This window comes from Alnus glutinosa, chromosome 2 (genome assembly GCF_958979055.1).
Source record: "Alnus glutinosa chromosome 2, dhAlnGlut1.1, whole genome shotgun sequence".
NCBI classification, from domain to species: domain Eukaryota; kingdom Viridiplantae; phylum Streptophyta; class Magnoliopsida; order Fagales; family Betulaceae; genus Alnus; species Alnus glutinosa.
Genome location: NC_084887.1, coordinates 31,065,540 through 31,085,248, shown reverse-complemented (window position 1 = coordinate 31,085,248; position 19,709 = coordinate 31,065,540). Strand labels below are relative to the sequence as shown.

Sequence of the window (19,709 nt, the reverse complement as noted above, 5' to 3'; positions counted from 1 at the left end):
TTCCCAATAGAGCTTGATTAAACTGAATCAGATTTACAACGCTAAACCACCTAATTTCATTAGAGTACAAATTCTTAAAAAATTTAGTAAATGAAACTTAAAACTCATAACCAATTCCACCCCATAAAAGATCACTCTGAAGTTTTTCAAGCCTATTTGCCACACCCACTGGAATAGGGAAAAGAGACAAATAATAGGTAGGCAAATTAGAAAGAGTGATTTTTATCAAAGTCAATCTACCCCCCTTAGATAAATAAAGCCTCTTCCATCCTAAAAACAAAAAAGAGTTTATTATTGCTCAATTACAGCTTAGAATTAAGCAATTTTTCATCAATTCTTGCACAACATTTAGTACACAACGATGTCCTGGTACCATGTTGTTTTAACAGGAAGTTGCATAAATCCCCCCCCCCCCCCCCCCCCCCCCCCCCCCCCCCAATTACTTGATTCATCAGCTTTTAGCCTTATCTTGCCGATTACATAAGTCTTGTCTTGTATCTTAATATATTTCTGAGGCATATCTTATTTCAATTTTTTTCTTCGTTCAAGTTGCAGTCCAGAACATTTCTGGAATGTGTTCATCTCTTTATCATAGAAGAATTATTCATTATGCATGATAAGACATGATGAGACATAGATAAAGTGAATCCATAGTATATACAAAAAAAATAAATACATGTAAAGAAATACTAGTATCATATACGAAAATTGTTGTTTGTCAAAAGTTCTTTTGCTAAGTTCTGAAGCTGTAATTTGTTACTTATATGTGTGTGTGTGTGTATGTATATATACACACACGCACCGAGATATAATGACAGCGTGCATACAAATCATATAAATTAAATCCATCTTGGACAGTATATAGATGAACTCGATGAGCTTTTTTTTTTCTTAAAAAAATAAAATAAAAAATAAAAATAAATAACAAACCTGAATATGGTCTTCCGGAAGTAATGTTTTCCTAGCATCAAGACATCTGAAAGGATAGAAGTTTATTTCATATGGAATCATCAGACAATTACTCTTGTGGATATATACTCAACTATTCACCTTTCAAGAAGCTTTTGTGCTTCCTTTAAGTTCCCAGTAGACTGTAGAGTCAGGGCCAGACCTTCAGCTGCAATAATAGTGTCCAAGGAATTCCATCCCTGTCTTACAAGAATAATATGAAGGTAAATAAAAAAAGAGTTGAAGAAAATAGAAAGAAGGAAGATGAAAGCTTGTGTATTCTTCAATATCAAACCATACGACATCTACATGCTTAAATAGAAAACCTAATACAAATTACTATGGTAAGATACTTAATGCAGATTACAACAATAATTAAAATTAAATCTGAGAATAATGACAATACAATCAAGAATAAAATCTGATCAGGAATTAAGCGAGTTTCATAATCAACAAAAAGATAACGCATAAATTGAAAATTAGTACTAAAAACTCCCCATACATACTCAGGAATGTGTGTGTTACTATACAAAGATATGTATACTCATGCATGCATATCTATAATGCAACTATCAGTTCTTGGACACACCACAACAAACAAGGAGTACATGGATGAGATAAAGGAGCAAATTGGTAGATGTCTTTGTAGAAGAAAGGGACAAACAACTTTACAATCAAAGGAATGAATGCATGAAGGTTGTCACACTTTGCAATAAAAGAACTCCAATCTCATTGAACTAGGTAATTGAAAGCACCATGTAATGGAAATGCTAGGACTTTTTATGAAATGAAGCAGCATTTCTTAATTAAAGTCATTATCTTTTAGATCACTTTTCAATTGGATGAGAGCAATAGGGGGCTTTGCTTCTTCTTTCGGACTTTTTAGATCTTTGTAATTTAGATCTTAGCTTTTTCCTGCTTTCTATCAGGAAAAGATACGCCATTTTTTTAACAGAATCTTATTACATATGAAAAAGTAATAAAAAAAAAATACTGTTCTAGATGCAACAATATGACTCTCAAAGTTTATGAATACCAAGAAGTTTTGTCTAAAATATCCAAGCACAGAAACATCAACTGCAACAAACTTTAGCAGAAAAAAATATAGCATATATAAAAGGAGGAAAAAGAAAAGAAATTAAACCTTTGATAATTCCATTATATGCAGCATCTTTCTCTGGACATTCTCAGCCTCTGCAGGATGATTAGACTTCAGATATATCTAGATAGAAACCGAAAAAATAAATAAATAAATAAAGTAGGGAAAATCATAAGTAAACTTAGACAGAAGATAGAGAAGAAAAGAAACCAAACAAAATGGAGGAATTAAATTTAAATGCACAATACAAAAACATGAAAAGTAGGTTCGCATAGGATTGAAAAAAGAAAAAAGCACAAATGGTACTACACATTTTTATGGTAAAATAGACAGTTATTTTACAACAAAACCATTAAATAATAGTAAAACAAGAAATTGTTTTGTTACTAGAAAGATCCAATAGGCGAATCTTTACGCACACGGGATACATATAAAGTTTCACCTAAGAATTACAATCTAAAACTTTTTGGCAATAAATATTTCAAAAGAAGAAATAGAATACTGCCAAGGGCAAGTATTCATTCCAACAAAAGATGTCAAAAATAAAAATATAAGCTCAACTATAGGCATCTCAACACATTTAATCTTGATTGTTCTTCTCTCTCCAAATCATCCACATGAGGCACACAGGGTTTGCATTCCGGATGAAGAAATTCCTATGTAAGCGACACACACCTTTCCACTGATATAGACCTCAATAACCTTTAGAGGAATCACCTAATGAACCTCAAATGCGGAAGTACAAGAGACCACAACTCTCTCACAGCCAAGCAATTGAGCAACTAATGATAAAACTCAACACTACGTTTACACATGCAAAACCAATTCACTAAAATACTATTCTTCTCAATGAGGTTATCCACGGCTAGAATTTTCCCGAGGCGGCTGCTAAAAAAAATAGAAATATTAAGTGGACTTTGATATGCCAAATACTCTTCCAGTGGAACTACACACCAGTGGCCACTTCTAAACATCAAATAAAGTATGGATAACAATGTTACCACGAAGATTAATTTTCCAAAACAATCTATCATTACCTTCACCCGATAGAGAACTAGAATACCAGAGATACAAAAGAGAGTAAACAGGTTCTGATTCTCATCTGGAAAGCACATATCTGAAATTTCAAAATCTGATCACAGTCCATCATACTAAGAACCCAGCAAAGCATAAAGCGAGCATCTTTATCATCTCTCAAGAACTAATCACAACAGCTCCTTTAAGGTGTCATCCCACACCACTCATCGTGCCAAAACCATACACTCCTACCACCCCTACCAGAAAATCTTTTCCAACCAGCCTTAATGGATTTCCAATTACTACACCCATGAGACCTTCTCATCAGTTGAGATGTCCACCAAAACCACACTACATTAAACTGCTGGACACTCCTAATTCTACTAGGATTAGGACTATAAATTAGAAACTATAAAAAGTAGAAACTGACAAGAAAAATCAAGTTCAAGGCCATAGAAAACAGGCTAAGAAAACCTATCCTGTCTCCAAGTAAATTAAACTATAGGCACTACTACCCTTCTATGTCCAGACAATTGAGACCCTGACTCTAAAATGATTGAAAAAAAAAACAGCAGCATACAAGTGAAATTAAAATTGAAGATAACACTGGATTACAACTAGACTAGACTAGACTAGAAGGAAGCCAACCACCTCACATCTCAAGACATGCATCAATCTAGGAGTTAAAATGAACCTGTAAGAAAACAAATCTCCTCATTTCCCTACAAATTTTTCTTACCAATTGAACCACTTCATGAAACTGAACAATTAAACACCATCTTCAACTGACAGTTTTCACAATCACATGGATATATCATTCTCCTATAGTCACATATTTTACTCAACATCGCAAACTCCCTCCATCCAAAATTAGACATCTTGATTCTAAATAGCACAATAGAGTAATAAATAGGAGTAAGGACAATAATCTTCCTAAACTGTCTTTTACTATTTTAGAGGTGGGCATAACTTTTAATGAAAATCTTAATTTCTTAAAAAAGAAAGAAAGACTAATATAAAAAATTAAAGAAACAAGTATTTTTACTTCTGGATGGTAAAGGCATTTATTTTGTGACATCTCAAAAAGGAAAGGAAGATATCTATATTGGGAACGAGGGAGTATTATATCATAGAGTCGGTTTTATGTCAATAAGAGATCTACAAGATCTCTATAGGTTAATCCCAAAAAATCACACGAATGAAGGTGAGAAAAACAACCTGAATAAGATATCGCAATCTCTTGACACATATAGAAGATTCCCCTAGGCCACCTTCCTGAACAAAACTTCGCAGTGAGAAAAATAGCAAAATGCCCAGAGTATTTTTTTTTTTGATAAGTAAATCGATCTCATTAAAACCATAGTACTTTTCAAGTAAAATAATGATGCACCTCTAGTATCCTAATTGAATCCTGAATCAGAGCCTCAGCATCCTTCGCTTTTCCTTGCATATAGAGCACCTGTACTTAAAAATTACATTGCATTTAAGGTCAACCGAATAAATTAAGAAATATTATTAAAGAGAGAAATAGATTAAAGAAAAAAAAAGAAGAATATTTTCTGATAAGTAAAAAATTTATAAATAAAAAATAAAGTTGTTCAAGTGTTCTTCCAAAGCAAGAGGAAAATGCAAGGAAGATATTTAAAACAAAAGAAGAATATTCAAAACAAAAGCAATGCGTTTAGATTTAAGGTCCACATGACCTGAAGTGAATATTCCATTTTGTATACAATACAACTGATATCCCTTAATTATAATTTAGAGTCATGAATAACTTGACTTATCACCCAATGCAGAATAACTGAAAAGATAATAGGGCTGAATCAGCAGCATAAGTAGCATTGTATCCATACGATGGTTTCTAAAACAAAAATAACACAGGAAATTAGATCGGGACCCTCTGAAGACATCAAGGATTTTAGTCGAGGGACTTATGGTACCCATTATGCAAAGTACACCAAGGATTGTGTTGATTTAGATTTTGATGACGTTGCATAAGTGTAGACTAAGACTTACATCGAGCGCGCACTAGGTCGATCTGGGCTTACACAAACAAGTATGAGAAGCCCTAATTGTGAAACATCCTTTTAGGTTATAGCGGATATGTGATTAGGTCATGCTAAATTAAACCTCGAATGAACTAAAATACAAGAAAAAAGCAATCTAAAAAACACCGATTTAAATCTCTAACGTGAAAGCTCATATGTTTCTTATATACTATGATTATTGTGGCAACTAGCAAAAGAATCTATCAAAGCTTGTCAATATCGATAAAAAAGAATCGTTAAATATGAAAACGAAATTGCAAGCCATTCCATCTTTCTTGAATTTTAGTTTAGATACATGCTTTCTTAAGTTGGATAAAGGCTTTACAGAGTTCAGTTAACATATGTGTTTCTAAATTTACTAGACTATAGTGAAGATGAAGAAGGCGAAAATACAACCCAATACATGGTGCATTTGAATGTAATTCTTCAACATTATAACATATGATCTAGAATGTTCCAAATCATTTTCTTAAAATTGCATGGTTTGGAATCACAAAAACAAATGAAATTTTGTTCAAGTTTTGAAAGAATAAATATTTTAACTCGCAACAGTTCACCCAAAAAATTAAGGTTCCATCTGTCATGACTTTTTTGCTTTTTGCATATTAATCATAAAGCCACTCTTTTAATATTTTAAGCTTTTTGCTATAAATTAGGAGTAGAAAAAAGCAAAAGTATGTGAGGAACTTATGCATATATTCCTGGAACTATCTAATGAATTCTGGCTAAAATGTTCAACATAGGTAACCCCCCAAGAAAAAAAAAATCGAAAATTTGGACATGTTTTCCATTAGCTTTTGTTGGTATAAATGTTTCTGCCAGACAAAGTTATTTGCGGATTGTTAAAAGAATACCTTCCAATGTTTTCTTTTAGAAAAGTACATTGAAACCTTCCAATGTTTTCTTTTATAAAAGTACTTTTTCAATGCAAAACAAAATGGTGCATTTTTTCTCCTCTACTACTTTGCATTTAATGGAAAAATTACTACTTTTTCATACGCTATGCCAACAAAACCTAAATTATTAGGTTAAATACGGAAAAAATCCAACAATGGTCTAACATAAGATACACACTTAGGAGTTAGGACTACTAGTGGATTCATTAACCTATATTGCACAATCGACCCATCTTTCACAGCCTTTTTTTCCTTCCTTCTTTCTTGCAAGACATTTGACAACCTCTATCTTATAGGCACGCCCCCTAATCCCACATAATGATTCATTTCTAATCCTATCTTTACTTAGGTTAGCCACTCAAATACCTCAAAGGTTTTACTTTCAATTATGCACATTCTACAACCAACTTAATAGGTATCCACGACCTTAACATCCCAGAAGCATCTTGCAACTTCATTCATCCCACATATTAAGGGCAATAACCTTTACATATCAACGACCATAACAAGATATAAAAAAGGGTATTGCCCCTCCTGCATGTGGGGGGGGAGGGGGGGGGGGCACATGTTGCCTGTCTCAACATAAGCAATGAATGTTAACCCTCAATTGAAGTCCTTTTAATGATTGAAAATTAAGTTCTCCTACCAACTAGTCTTGCTAATTAGAGCTCCATTGTACAATTTCCTTCATGCTAATATACCTAGTTAGTACCACTATCTTTTGCAAAGCCGACCAACTACTATGATCCATGCCATCAGCTCCTCACAAAACTCTAATAATGTCTCCCTAGTTTGACTAAGTTATGTAGCATAGAAATTTGGTAATGTTTACATCGGACATCATAGGAACGGAACAGGAAAAATCACAATAGGCATGATAAGTTAATCCCTTACATTATAAATTATTCACATGTACAGTAACCGTATAATTAAGTGATTTTAGAATATGTATAAACAAGATGCCAATGCATATCCTTCAAAAAGTTCTTGCCAAACATAAGATTCAATTTTATTCGCTAGACTAGTAGAGTTATTATCTAGACCAAAGCCATGTACTTAAAAAGTTGGGATCACATACCTTAATATCTATAACTACCTTGCCAAGGCAAACAAAATACAAAAATGCACATTTCATGTGGAAAACAATAACAATTACATTAATATCCATCAACTCAGATCCCAAGCTTAAAAAAGAGAATGTCAGAGAAGCACAACAAACATAAAAACTCATTCTTTTCTTTTATTTGACAGAAAGCATAACACAAGAATGCAATACAAACAATAGTATGACATAGCTTTAACATATTACCATTCCAAGATGATACATAGTATCCGAAACGTCTACATGACCATGTCCCAGAACACGCACCTGTATCTGAATGATTATAAGGTAATGTTGAGCTGACAAGTTGCAATTGAGCTTAAAAGTATGTAGAGGACAGGAATTTGGTGCAAAGCAAATTTAAGTTGCAATTGGGTCAAAGATTATACTTATGGTTCATACCTTTAGAGCACGCTGCACAGAGACATCAGACAACCAAAGAAAAACAGAAGCACAAGTTGTCAGTAAGACTTTATAGTAAATATTAGCAGTCATAAATGAAACATTATAAACATAAATATATCTGCTTAAGATGTTATGTGAAACAAATAACATGAATATCCAATTAATGTTGCATCTATAGATCACAAAAACAATAAATCAGTTCAGTCAACTTTGTTAATGAAAAAATGATGCCACAAAATACATAAATTCCATGTGGATTTCCCAAAAATCTGAGCCACTGATGATTTGAGATAGAAGTATGAGACAACTAAAATTTAATTGTTTGTAATTAAGAGCATGAGATTATAAAGCAATCAATCCACCGCTTACTTACAGGTAAAAGGGCTACTAAAGATGAAAAAAATACTTAAAAGGCTGTGAAAGAGTAGAAACTACAGATACAGTGACACTCATTTCATATCCTATTTTTCAAGTCTTTCAAATCATCCATGATTCATTTCAACATACTAGATTCATGAACAAACAAACCGATTTATTATGTACTAATTAGTATTTGTTTCAGATGACAAAAGATTCTCAACCATCTCTCACCAAATCTTCAATTAATGCTACCTATAGCCTTTCTGCAGATGTACTCATTTAATATCTATAGTTCATATCTTTCCACATCCATGATCCAATTCAACACCAGAGGTCCAGAGTAGCACCATTTGGAACACTATTCTTCCTTGCCCTATGTGGAGTATTTGGAAGGAGTCTTTTGAGGGAACAGAGCTACTGTTATTTAGAGTGAAAACTCTCTTTCTAAGGTCTCTCTTCTTGGATGAAGCAGTGGGGTTCTTACTTTATCTTTCTTGGAATTTTTAGACCTTTGACATTCTAGATCTCAGATTTTTCTTCATTGTATCTCTTGTATATTTCCCGTGCAGTCGGTTTATACCTTTTTTATAACTTCTCAATATTTATCAAAAAAATTATTGTTCATTTCCTTTTTTTTAACAATCAAGAGATTGATTAAGAAAATGGGTACAAGTTTTTGCCATGAAGGCTCAACACCCTCAAAACTTCAGCCCCCACATATTTCCTCTCTCTTAACTATGCCTACTCATGTTGCAAGTAGACTGGAAAAACTTCAAAGAGATTTTTTGGGGGGCTGGATTGGGAAATCAATTTAAATTTCATTTGGTGGACTTGAGGGATGGTGTCTGTCCTCCATTGCAGGAGGGAGGTTTGAGAGTTCGTAAACTGAGCACCTTTAACCAAGCTCTACTAGGGAAATGGTTATGGCAACTCATAATTTGAGATGGAACCGCAATGAAGCCATGAAGGCATGCTATTAGAGTAAAGTATGGGAACCATGGGGAGGGTGGACATCTGCGGTAGTTGAAGGGTCACATGGGTGAGTTTCTGGACAGATGAACTTAAATTTCATCTAGACTTTGGAGTGTTGAGGGTTCGTAAATTAAGCACTTTTAACCAAGCTCTGCTAAGAACATGGTTATGGCAATTCAGAATTAACAAAGGAGGCATGCTGTTAGAGCGAAGCCTGCAGAAACATGGTGAGAATGAACATCTGCAGTACTTAAAAGGTCACATAGGGTGAGTTTGTGGAAAAGCACTTGATGAGGTTCGGATTTATTTTCTGAGCATGTTAAATTCATTAATGGGATAGCCCGCGGGTTTGTTTTTGGCATGATTTATAGTGTGATGATACTTCTATGAAAGATCTTTTACCAGACCTTTTTTTTCTTGGCTCTGGACAAGGATGCTTCAGTTGCTTCATACCTAAGTAGCTCAATGATAGAGGGAATGTACTATTTGAATCCTCATCTTGTTCTTGCTTTTCAAGATTGGGAATTGGAATTTGTGACTAACTTTTTTGACATGTATTCTAATTTCCCTTCTAGTAGAGGTGACGATAAAATGTATTGGAGATTACCGAAGTCAAGTAAATTTGAAGTTCGGTTGTTTTGTAATGCTTTTAGAGGGCATGTAGGTTTTGATTTGAAAAAGTTGGTGATACAAACCTTGTTTACGTGGAGAGTGACACTACATTTTAAGTCTGATTGTTCTTTTTCTGATTTTTTAGATTTGTGTTCTTCTTTCTCTTTGGATTAGGGGTATCATGAATACATCTTGTGTACTTGGGGTTGCGCCCCTCTGTGCTTTTTCTGAAATATACTTATAAAAAAATAAATAAATAATGTTTCCTTGGAAGAGTATATGAGTAACTCGGGTGCCTTGAAAAGTTTTTTTTTTTAAGCATTGGGAAAGATTTTAATCATAGATGATCTTCAAAGAGGAATTGCTTGATCATAGATTGGTGTTGAATATGTAGAAGTATAGGGGAGCCACTTGATCATCTTTAACTCTATTATTCGAAGGCAAGAGAGATTTGATCGTTTGTGTTTTCCTCTTTGATGCCTTCTGGGTGATCCCAAATATGATTCAGCTGCTTGCTTTGGCAAGGGAAGTTTTGAAGCCATAAGAGTATAAAAATTTTGAATGTTGTTCCCTTGTGTGTGATGTGGACATTATGATGAAAGAAGATTACTCGGATGTTGGTGGTGCTGAACTTCTTCAGTATGTTACTAAGTTTTTATCTTTAAGCTCATTGTATGATCTCCTTTCAGCAGTGTCTACTCCACACCTTTTTTTGGATTTAAAGATCTTATGGATTTTAGATTGTAATTCTTTTAGAGCAACTTCAATATATCTCTACATAGCTGAAGTTTACCTTCCAAGTTCCATCACTAAAACTGCAAGATCTTCACCTTTAATGCACTACACATTATTTAACATCAATGATTACTACCAAAAGTAAGAAGCCACGAAGAATAGAGTAAAATCTAAGAACTTCCTCCGAACTTTTACAGCAAGGATATTTAAGAACACATTCTCTGTCTATTTTCATGTCTGAATCCGATACTTATGCATTTACCTTCATGCTGTCTTGTCATAAGCATTATCATGACTATGACCAAAACTATTGATTTAACGTATCAAAACCACTGAAGAAAGTTAAAATATAATAAAAATAATGTAAGAGAGAGAAGGTAAAACAGAAAAGGAAAAAATATACAAAACCAACTAATCTCTCTATGTTATGACTTCCTATAACTATGCAGCTCTAATCATCAACCACAAAAACAAAAAAAAACTGTACTATATTAAGGCACTCTTGCCTCATTCCACCTCAACTGGGTTGTAAGGTCTGAAAATCAACTGCACATATGCATCCATTCCATATAAATCAAAAGCAACCCAGTACAAACATTAGCTAATACATTCGAAAATACGAGCCAGCTAAACAATTGCAATTAGGATTGCTAAGTTGATGCGCCTATTACCAACAATAGATTAGACTCCAGATGTAATAGAAATGAAATATAATTATTTCATTACCTCATAGCAGACATGAGCTTCTTCCAGCTTCCTCTGCATAAGATAGAACTGCCCGAGATTGCGCAAAGCAGCCCCCACACTGTATTGATAACAGGTTACAGTGATCAGATGAGAATCTGATGATGCAACATAGTGAAGAAGACAATTGCTTGATTATCTAGCCTATCAAAGCAGCTGCTGCTGATCAAAGCAAAGGTATTATCAAACATGTGTGCATGCATGCATGTGCGTGTAGTTGTATGAGGGTCACTTGTATCACTTCTAAGCACCTAGCTGCCTGTAGTATGCAACTCAATACACAAGCGCAAGAACAAGTATCTAATGGCACAGTAAATGTAATTGCTATGGCATGACCAAGAGTTGTAGGTTAAAGGATTTACATACTTCACATTTGCTTAGGTCTGCTTTCCTATTTTCGCCTTTAAAAAAGTAGTTATAATCAAATAAAAAAAATTAAAATTTAAAAAAAATTAAAAAAAAAAAAAAAAAAAAAAAAAAAAAAAAGAAAAAAAAGAAAAGAAAGGAGGAACAGTAATGACAATGGCATTGCCAAGAGTAGTGACAGTCAAAGTTAAATCTCGAACTCTGTACAGGGAGGACCTGCAGTAGGTCAGGAATGCCAATGATAGCGCCTGAAATCGGTAATTGCTGGTCCATTTAATTAAATTGTAAGATGGATACTCATACAAAGACATGGGACTTTTCCACATAAAAAGGGAATCTTTTATTACAATCCAAGTAGAAGTGATGTGGATTATTCAAGAATCGAAGTCGATTTGATAATCATTAAATTAGAGGTTATCCAAGTCAATTTCATATTCTCTGAAAAAGATGGATCACTAAGTACCAAATTAATTTATTCCACATCTTTTTCCTCCATATACATTCCTTGTACATCCTTTGCTTTCATAAGCCGTAGTCATGAATATAACAAGGCTATACCGTATATCCTCAGGACCAAATGATTCCTCCAGTATGTTTATGGCCTCCAAATACAATGGTTCTGCTTTATCAAATTCCTTCTTAACTCTGTACAGCTCCGCCTGAAACAATAACAGAGAATAGCAACTTTTAGTAAAATACAGAGTTCCATATATCAAGCAGATAAAAACAGTTTCCATACATAATAAGTTAATAAAAAGATTCTGTTTGTCTTAATATGATTTCTTTGACCTGAAGATAATTCCCAGCACAAATATTTTCAAGATTGTTCTAACAACTGATAATAGCACTTCATCAAATGGAGGTAGACGGTTCTAAAATAATCCAATTCATATATACAGCACCAGTTTCAACCCTAGATAACATAGACAAAAGGGACATACTCTAGGAAGGTAATGTATAATGGAAAATTTAAGCTCACCAAAGGCATCACATCCACAACCCCACAATGATCATCATTACCATCTATCAACCCAATTACCATAATCATATTGTTTGGGCTGTTTTTTTTTTTTAATAAGTAATTTCATTATCAGTATTATTAATAAAGCGCAAATGTGCGCAATTCTAGTACACATTGAGTATACAAGAGAACCCCTAATTTGAAGAGAAACAATTACAGCCTCAACAATCACCAAATATCACCACCTTAGTCTCACTGCCACAAACAATTACACCCATTGCTTCTCCATTTGCAACTATTTCAAAAGATTTCTTACAACCCTTTTCCCAACATCACTAGATTTCGATCACCTAAAATTACTATTGTTTTTTTTTTTTTTATAAGTAATTGCAATTTATTCAAAATAAGCACAGAGGGGCGCAACCCTTATACACGAGAAGTATACAAGAGAGCCCCTAAAAGGGACGAACAGAAAATAATTTTAAAAAATCTACATAAGTAAAAACATTCAAGCTATGATGGGACGCTATCCAAATATATAACGTATTGAGCAGCCGCTTCCATAACTCCACCATAGATGTCTCTACATCTTCAAAGAGCCGCGTATTCAGCTCCCGCCAAATACACCACAATAAGCACAGAGGAGCTAACCGCCAAGCTTCTTTAGCACTACCATACCTAATCGCCGCCCGCCAACTATTCAACAATTCCAACACCGTGCGTGGCATAACCCACACTACCTCAAATAAAATAAGAATGTAGCTCCAAAGATCCCAAGCGACTTCGTAGTAAAGTAACAAATGATCAATAGGCTCTCCACTCTTCTTACACAAACAACACCACTCAATCACTATAACATTCCTCTTACGCAAGTTATCATGCGTCAATTACATTACATACACCATCGACTCTAATTCATCACTCCCCAATCAGAATGTACTTTGCAAAGTCCAAACCACTTAAACATCTATTTTTTTCAACAAAAAAAAAATTATAAGTCAAAACCACTTAAACCCCTCTTTTTCAATAGATGTTTTTCGTAAGAGTCTAATGTTGGGTGGGGTGTCCAGAGATATGCGTATTTTCCAGTGTGATCAGTGGATTATTTGAATTGGTAAGCGTGGAACAGGCGGCCTTCTATATATAAAAAAATAGGAGAATAAAAATTCAAAAAAACCTACTTTTCAATGGAAATTGGACACTGGGCCGTGAACAACATTGAAATCATTAAGAGTAGGATCACTGTGCCTAGTATCTCCTTTGTGCTCTTGTTTAAGTTGTGACAAAGGTGTTTGCCTAACTGATTACCAAAAGGCTAGGAGCTCCCAACTGATGTGTAACTTTAATAAGTCGCAGCTTTCAGGATTTCCTCAAGTTGCTTTCCTCTTTGATGAATGTAACATATTTCTTAATCTTAAAACAATTTTCCTCTTAACTAAAATACTACTTAGCAAAGGAACAACCAAATAATATGATTCAGGCTAAAAATGTCAAGGTGGCATAGACAGATTCAACCATTTAGAAAGTGTCACCTAGCCTCGTATAACACCATTAGCTAATAGAGTTATAGAGTAATATACTCAATTATAAAATTAAAAATATTTTTTTAAAAAAAAATTATAAATGCTAGCCAAATGGTTAAGCCACATTATCAAGTGAGTAGTTTGTGCTCTATAGAAGTTAAATCACCAGTTATCCCAAAAGCTTAAATTGATAGGAAATGATTTAATTAATATTTTAACAACCCCCTTACATCTAGACTCAAAGTCCCTCTCTACAAGTGAGATCTAATATATGGAATATTTAGCTGAAAAGCCTAAAATAGGAGGTACACTGCAGAGTCGACGTTCAAATTTAGGACTTCTACTCTGATATCAAGTTAAATCACTAGTTGTCCCAAAAGCTTAACCTGATGGAAAATAGTAAATTTAATTATTTAATTAATATTCTTACATAAGTAAATTTTTTTAAAACAAGAGTAAGATTTTCTACCATTTTGGTTAAATCCAATGAGCAATTAAATTACATATAGAAGGATGCTCTCCTCCTTAACGAATCTCTCAACATTCCATGACATCCGCTAAGACTAAGAAACAAATTTTCAGGCATTCAGAAAATCACCCAAATTAAGGACCTTTTATTATGCCCACAATTTGTACAAATCATTAAAAAAAATAAAATTAAAAATCAAAAGGAATAACTGAATAAGTATGAGTAAACAGAAACATTACAAAATAATAATAATAAGAGAGAGAGAGAGAGAGAGAGAGAGAGAGAGAGAGAGAGAACATATCTTTTGATCAACGTTAATAATTAAAAGACGCTAACGTTACTAAAAAAGGAAGAAAAAAAAACAAAAAATAACCCTCTAAAATTGTTTTCACTTGCACATATTCTCTGTAGTAGTTTGTTCTTAATAACTGCTCATGTCCAGCATGAACTGCAATGCATAGAGGCCCAATGAAAATTATGTCTCCAGGTGCATTCCTCAAAACTTACTATTTTACAGTTCTCACAACAATGATTTAGAAAAGATTAACCACGTCAATAACAAAGGAACCACAACCATCTAAAGCATCTCAATAGCAAAACCCACCAGATTGTTGCATGCAGATGCAACATGCGGATCCCTCTCCCCAAAACCTTCTTTAGCTTCTTGTAGGGCAGAAAGGAAGAACTTTTCAGCCTCCTCCACTTTTCCCTAGCAGAAAACAAACAAAATACAAAAATCATAAGATAGTCCAACCCTTCAAAGTTCCAAAAATCATAAGAACCAACCCTCCGAAGTTCCAACACTCATTTTCTTGCTTCTTTGAAGATCAAAAACCCTTCTTTCTCTCACCTGCAAGTTACTAGGGCTAAGTTTTGTAAATGTTTTGAAAAGTCTTTTCCCTTTTCAAACACAAAAACATACTTTTCAAAAAATAGTTACCAAATGAAACACTTCTCAAAAAACGAAACACAAAACACTTTTTAAAAAAACAAAACACCACACACTTTTAAAAAAAAAACTTCTATACCTTTTCATAGGAATATTTTGATATTACAAATGCTTATTTTTTCAAGTGTGGAACTGACTTGTTACTTATAAAAAAAAATATAAGTGGTCGGACAACCACCCCCAATAGAGGGAGTGGCCTCTCCTCCCCTAGGTGTGGCCGCCTATTGCTCCGTTGAAGTGACCACTCGGCTACCACTTTATTTTTTAAATCTTTTTTTTTTTTAAGCGGCCACCCCTTCTCCTATACTGGGTGTAGCCGCCTTCTCCTCAATTGAAGTGGCCACTCAGCCACTTCTTTTTAATTTTTTATTATTGTTATATAAGAAACGAGTTAGCCTCCACACATGAAAAAATAAATATGTGTTTTCTCAAAATAAGCATGTTTAGTGTTTCTTCTGACTCCATAGACAACACATTTCAAATGTGAACCTCACTGAAAACACTACTCAACTTTTATCATTTCAAAAGAAAACACAAACACTTTTCAAAAACTTTGCTAAACATAGCTCTTCCAATCTACCACATTATTCCACCCTTTTCTCCCCTCATATGCTCTTTTCCATCAAAGCAAGCAAACAAAAATAGAAAATCCTAATAATTTTTTATTCATAAGTAATTGAGATATCATTAAACACGCAAAGAGCACCCAAATACATATGAAGCATACAAGAGCAATACCTAGCTAGAAGAAGAAAAAAGAATCAGAAAATCATGAAAACTAAGTACCAAAAGAGATACAAAAACAGCAGTCCAAAGATAGAGTACTGAGGAAAAAAGACTTAAGATCCTTCAATGTCCTCTAGCAGTCCTCAAAACTTTTATTATTTCTTTCCCTCCATAGGCACCACAAAAGGCAAGAAGGCACCATCTTCCACATAGCAGCACTCCAAGTGCTACCAACAGTCCACCAACAAGCAAACGAATCAACTACTCGACTAGGCATAACCCAAGACAGTCCAAAGCAATTGAAAAAATAAAAATAAAAAATAAAAAATAAAAAACCTTCATAAGGCACAAGTAGCCTCAAAATGGAGAAGAAAATGGTCCACGAACTCCCCAATTCTTTTTTTTTGATAAGTAATAGCAATTTATTGAAAAGCGCTAAGGGGCGCAACCCTTATACACGGGAAGTATACAAGAGAGCCCTTAAACGGGTCGAACAGAAAGTAAATTTAAAAAGTCTACAAAAGTAAAGACACTCAAACTATGATGTGGCGCTATCCAAGAATATAAAGTGTTGAGCAACCGCTTCCGTAGCTCCACCATAAGTGTCTCTACATCTTCAAACAAACAAGCATTTCGCTCCCTCCAAATACACCACAGCAAGCATAGAGGAGCTAACCGCCAAACATCTTTCGCATGCCGACTCCCAATTGCTGCCCCCCAACTAATCAATAACTCCAACACCGATTATGGCATAACCCGCTCGACCCCAAATAAAATAAGAACGTAGCTCCAGAGGGCTCGGGCTACCTCACAATGAAGCAACAAGTGATCAATAGACTCCCCACTCTTCTTGCATAGACAACACCACTCCATTACTATTACATTCCTCTTACGCAAGTTATCATGCGTCAAAATTTTGCCCAAAGCTGCTGACCATACGAAGAAATCCACCCTAGTTGGAGCCTTAACACGCCAAATATTTTTCCAAGGAAAAGAAGGAAGAGATGGGCCATCTTTCCTACAGAGCTCTTCATAGAAGGATCTCACCTCAAATAAACCTTTTTTAGAGGGATTCCACACTAATCTGTCACCCTCACCATGACGAATCGAAGTAGAATATAATTGGTCGAAGAAAGAGAGGACCATATCCATCTCCCAATCCTGGATTTGTCTTGTGAAAAGAACATTCCACTGAATTACACCATTATGGACCACCAAATTATCCGCCACCATCGCGTCTTTGTTCCTTACAATACAAAAAAGAGCTGGAAAGCCTTGCTTCAAGGAACTATCCCCACACCACCGGTTATGCCAAAAACTAATATTAGATCCACTCCCCACTTCAAAACGAACAAAATTGCGAAAAATCTCCCACCCCCTCCTTATATGTTTCCATACACCCACTCCAAAGGAACCCAAGACCTCTTTCGAGCACTACCCGCCCTTAAGACTCTGAAATTTGGCATCAATCACCGAATGCCATAAAGCCTCTCTCTCCCTACCATATCTCCATAACCATTTACCCAAGAGCGCTCGATTGAACTGGATGAGATTGTGAACTCCCAACCCACCTGCATACAAAGGTGTACAAATCTTGTTCCAACTCACTAGATGGAATTTTTTCTCATCACCAATGCCTCCCCAAAGAAAATCCTTTTGGATTTTATCAAGACGATTAGCCACCCTCGCTGGCATAGGAAACAAAGATAGGTAATAAGTGGGAATGTTGGAGAGCGTACTTTTGATAAGAGTCAACCAGGCACCCTTCGACAAGTACATCCGCTTCCAACCCGCCAACCTCCTTTCCATTTTTTCAATAACACCATTCCAAATAGAGTTGGATTTGTAAGAAGCACCCAACGGCAAACCCAAGTAAGTCATAGGCAAAGAGGCAACCCTACATCCAAGAAGATTGGCCAACCTTTCGACATCCTCTACTCCACCAATTGGGACAATTTCTGATTTTCCTAAATTAATTCTCAACCCAGAAGCTGCCTCGAAACCTAAGAAGATACATCTCAGATGGCGAATTTGTTCTTCTTGGGCACCACAAAAAATCAAAGTATCATCAGTGAACAGCAGGTGGTTCACAACTAGGGTCTCTGAATCTCTGGAACCCACTAAGAACCCTGTCAAATTACCCTGGTCCAATGCGGCAGTCAACATCCGACTCAACACCTCCATAACCACCACAAACAACAACGGAGAAAGAGGATCTCCTTGTCGCAATCCACGAGAGCCATTAAAGAAACCCGAAGGGGTTCCATTAACAAGAATAGAGAATCTCACCGTTGAAATACAAAAACGTATCCAATCCCTCCATTTTTCCCCCAAACCACATCTTTGTAGCAAATAGAGCAAGAAATCCCAATTCACATGATCATAAGCCTTCTCCACATATAGCACCTATCGACCACAATGACATGCCGCTTCTTAAGATTTGTCCATGGTAAGGATCTTTCCTAGGGTACCAACCAAGCAAAAAGAAGCCGTCCTCAAAAGAGCCTTAATTCGTCAAATACTCTTCCAAGGGAAAAGAATGTCATCATTACAAACCAGGACATTGTAGAGTTGAAAGTAAATGGAGGGCCATTAGAGTAGAACAGAAAATATGGGACAATTGGATTAGGTAGTGGTGGCATTGGTAGCTCTTGCAATTTGGTGGAGGATAATATTTGACACCAGTTATGCCACTAGATGGTAGTGGCAAGAAGTGTACATTGGGTGAGACAACAAGGGTGGAGAGTAGTAGTATGTGCCAGAGCTTGGTGGGGATGGCGTTGGTGGTCATGTTGGCTTCCTCTAGGGTCGTACCATCAAGAATCCAAAACAAGCAAGAGCTTTTCCCATTTGATTTTGGAGTTACTATGTGCCTAGTGCTAGACCTATCATTGACTAATTGGGCCTAGAGCTAGACCTGGCCGTGCAGCCCATGATCCGATTCCATTCAACTCAAGCTAAGGGATGGAGCAAACGGAGGAGAATGCCATGGTGGTGCAAGCACTTGATGCAATCAATGGGCTCAGCGATGACATGGTGAAGCTTGGAGGATAAGAGTGAGTGGTCCATGAGGGAGAGAAGGTGACAAGAGAGCAGGTGATCAGGAAGCTACGGTTTGCTGACTATGTGCAATTTCACAAAAAATAAATAAATAACACATCAGCGATTTCTGTCATACCATGTGACACCATTGTTGCCAAAAGACTGAAATGATTCATTTGAAAAAACACATTGACTAATTGACATTAAATATATTTTAGGAAAGAGATTGAAATTTCAGTAATTTTTTCAAGGATCAACCATATAGTTTAACAAAGAAAATAAAATAACAAAGTAAATTAGGCTTGAAGTGCTTGCCTGCAAGAAAAAATCTCTCCCATTATCTGTAAAAATTCTCCACTTAGATGTATGTATGTTTGATATAACAGAGCCATCCTCAACCTTCCGTAATCCGATTATGTCAGTCCCTTCAGTGTCATTTTCAGAACTTGATTCAGCTGACATATCTTTGGCTAAGACAGGGTTGGCATTTATCCCAAGAATTATTCCTGTAAACAAAGGAACATAGTCATCAAAATATTATATAAGCAATTCTTTTTATAATTGTCAATTCTATTAGCAATTTGCCATTACTAATATGAGCCCCAAATGAAACTAGATTAGTCCAACAACAACAGATGCACATCACGTGTGAAATTACATAAATAAGCTATAAAAGATGTGAATAAATATTTGTTTTCGTCAAAACAAACCTCAACACTGAAGCATTCAACATGC

At 35.3% G+C, this 19,709-nt stretch overlaps 1 protein-coding gene across 3 annotated transcripts in view; it reads right to left on the bottom strand.

Annotated features, from left to right (window-relative positions):
• The window catches only part of LOC133859430 (uncharacterized), a 42,552-nt gene that overhangs the window by 11,124 nt on the left and 11,719 nt on the right, over positions 1-19,709 (bottom strand). For all 3 annotated transcript variants that reach the window (XM_062294830.1, XM_062294831.1, XM_062294832.1), the window contains 11 exons: positions 19,290-19,480; positions 14,862-14,966; positions 11,863-11,963; positions 10,921-10,999; positions 7,513-7,524; positions 7,318-7,383; positions 4,455-4,523; positions 4,283-4,339; positions 2,093-2,170; positions 1,051-1,148; positions 931-976 (listed from right to left, as the gene is read on the bottom strand). In XM_062294830.1, the coding sequence (XP_062150814.1) occupies positions 931-976; positions 1,051-1,148; positions 2,093-2,170; positions 4,283-4,339; positions 4,455-4,523; positions 7,318-7,383; positions 7,513-7,524; positions 10,921-10,999; positions 11,863-11,963; positions 14,862-14,966; positions 19,290-19,480 (902 nt within the window). The remainder of the gene's footprint in view (positions 1-930; positions 977-1,050; positions 1,149-2,092; positions 2,171-4,282; positions 4,340-4,454; positions 4,524-7,317; positions 7,384-7,512; positions 7,525-10,920; positions 11,000-11,862; positions 11,964-14,861; positions 14,967-19,289; positions 19,481-19,709) is intronic.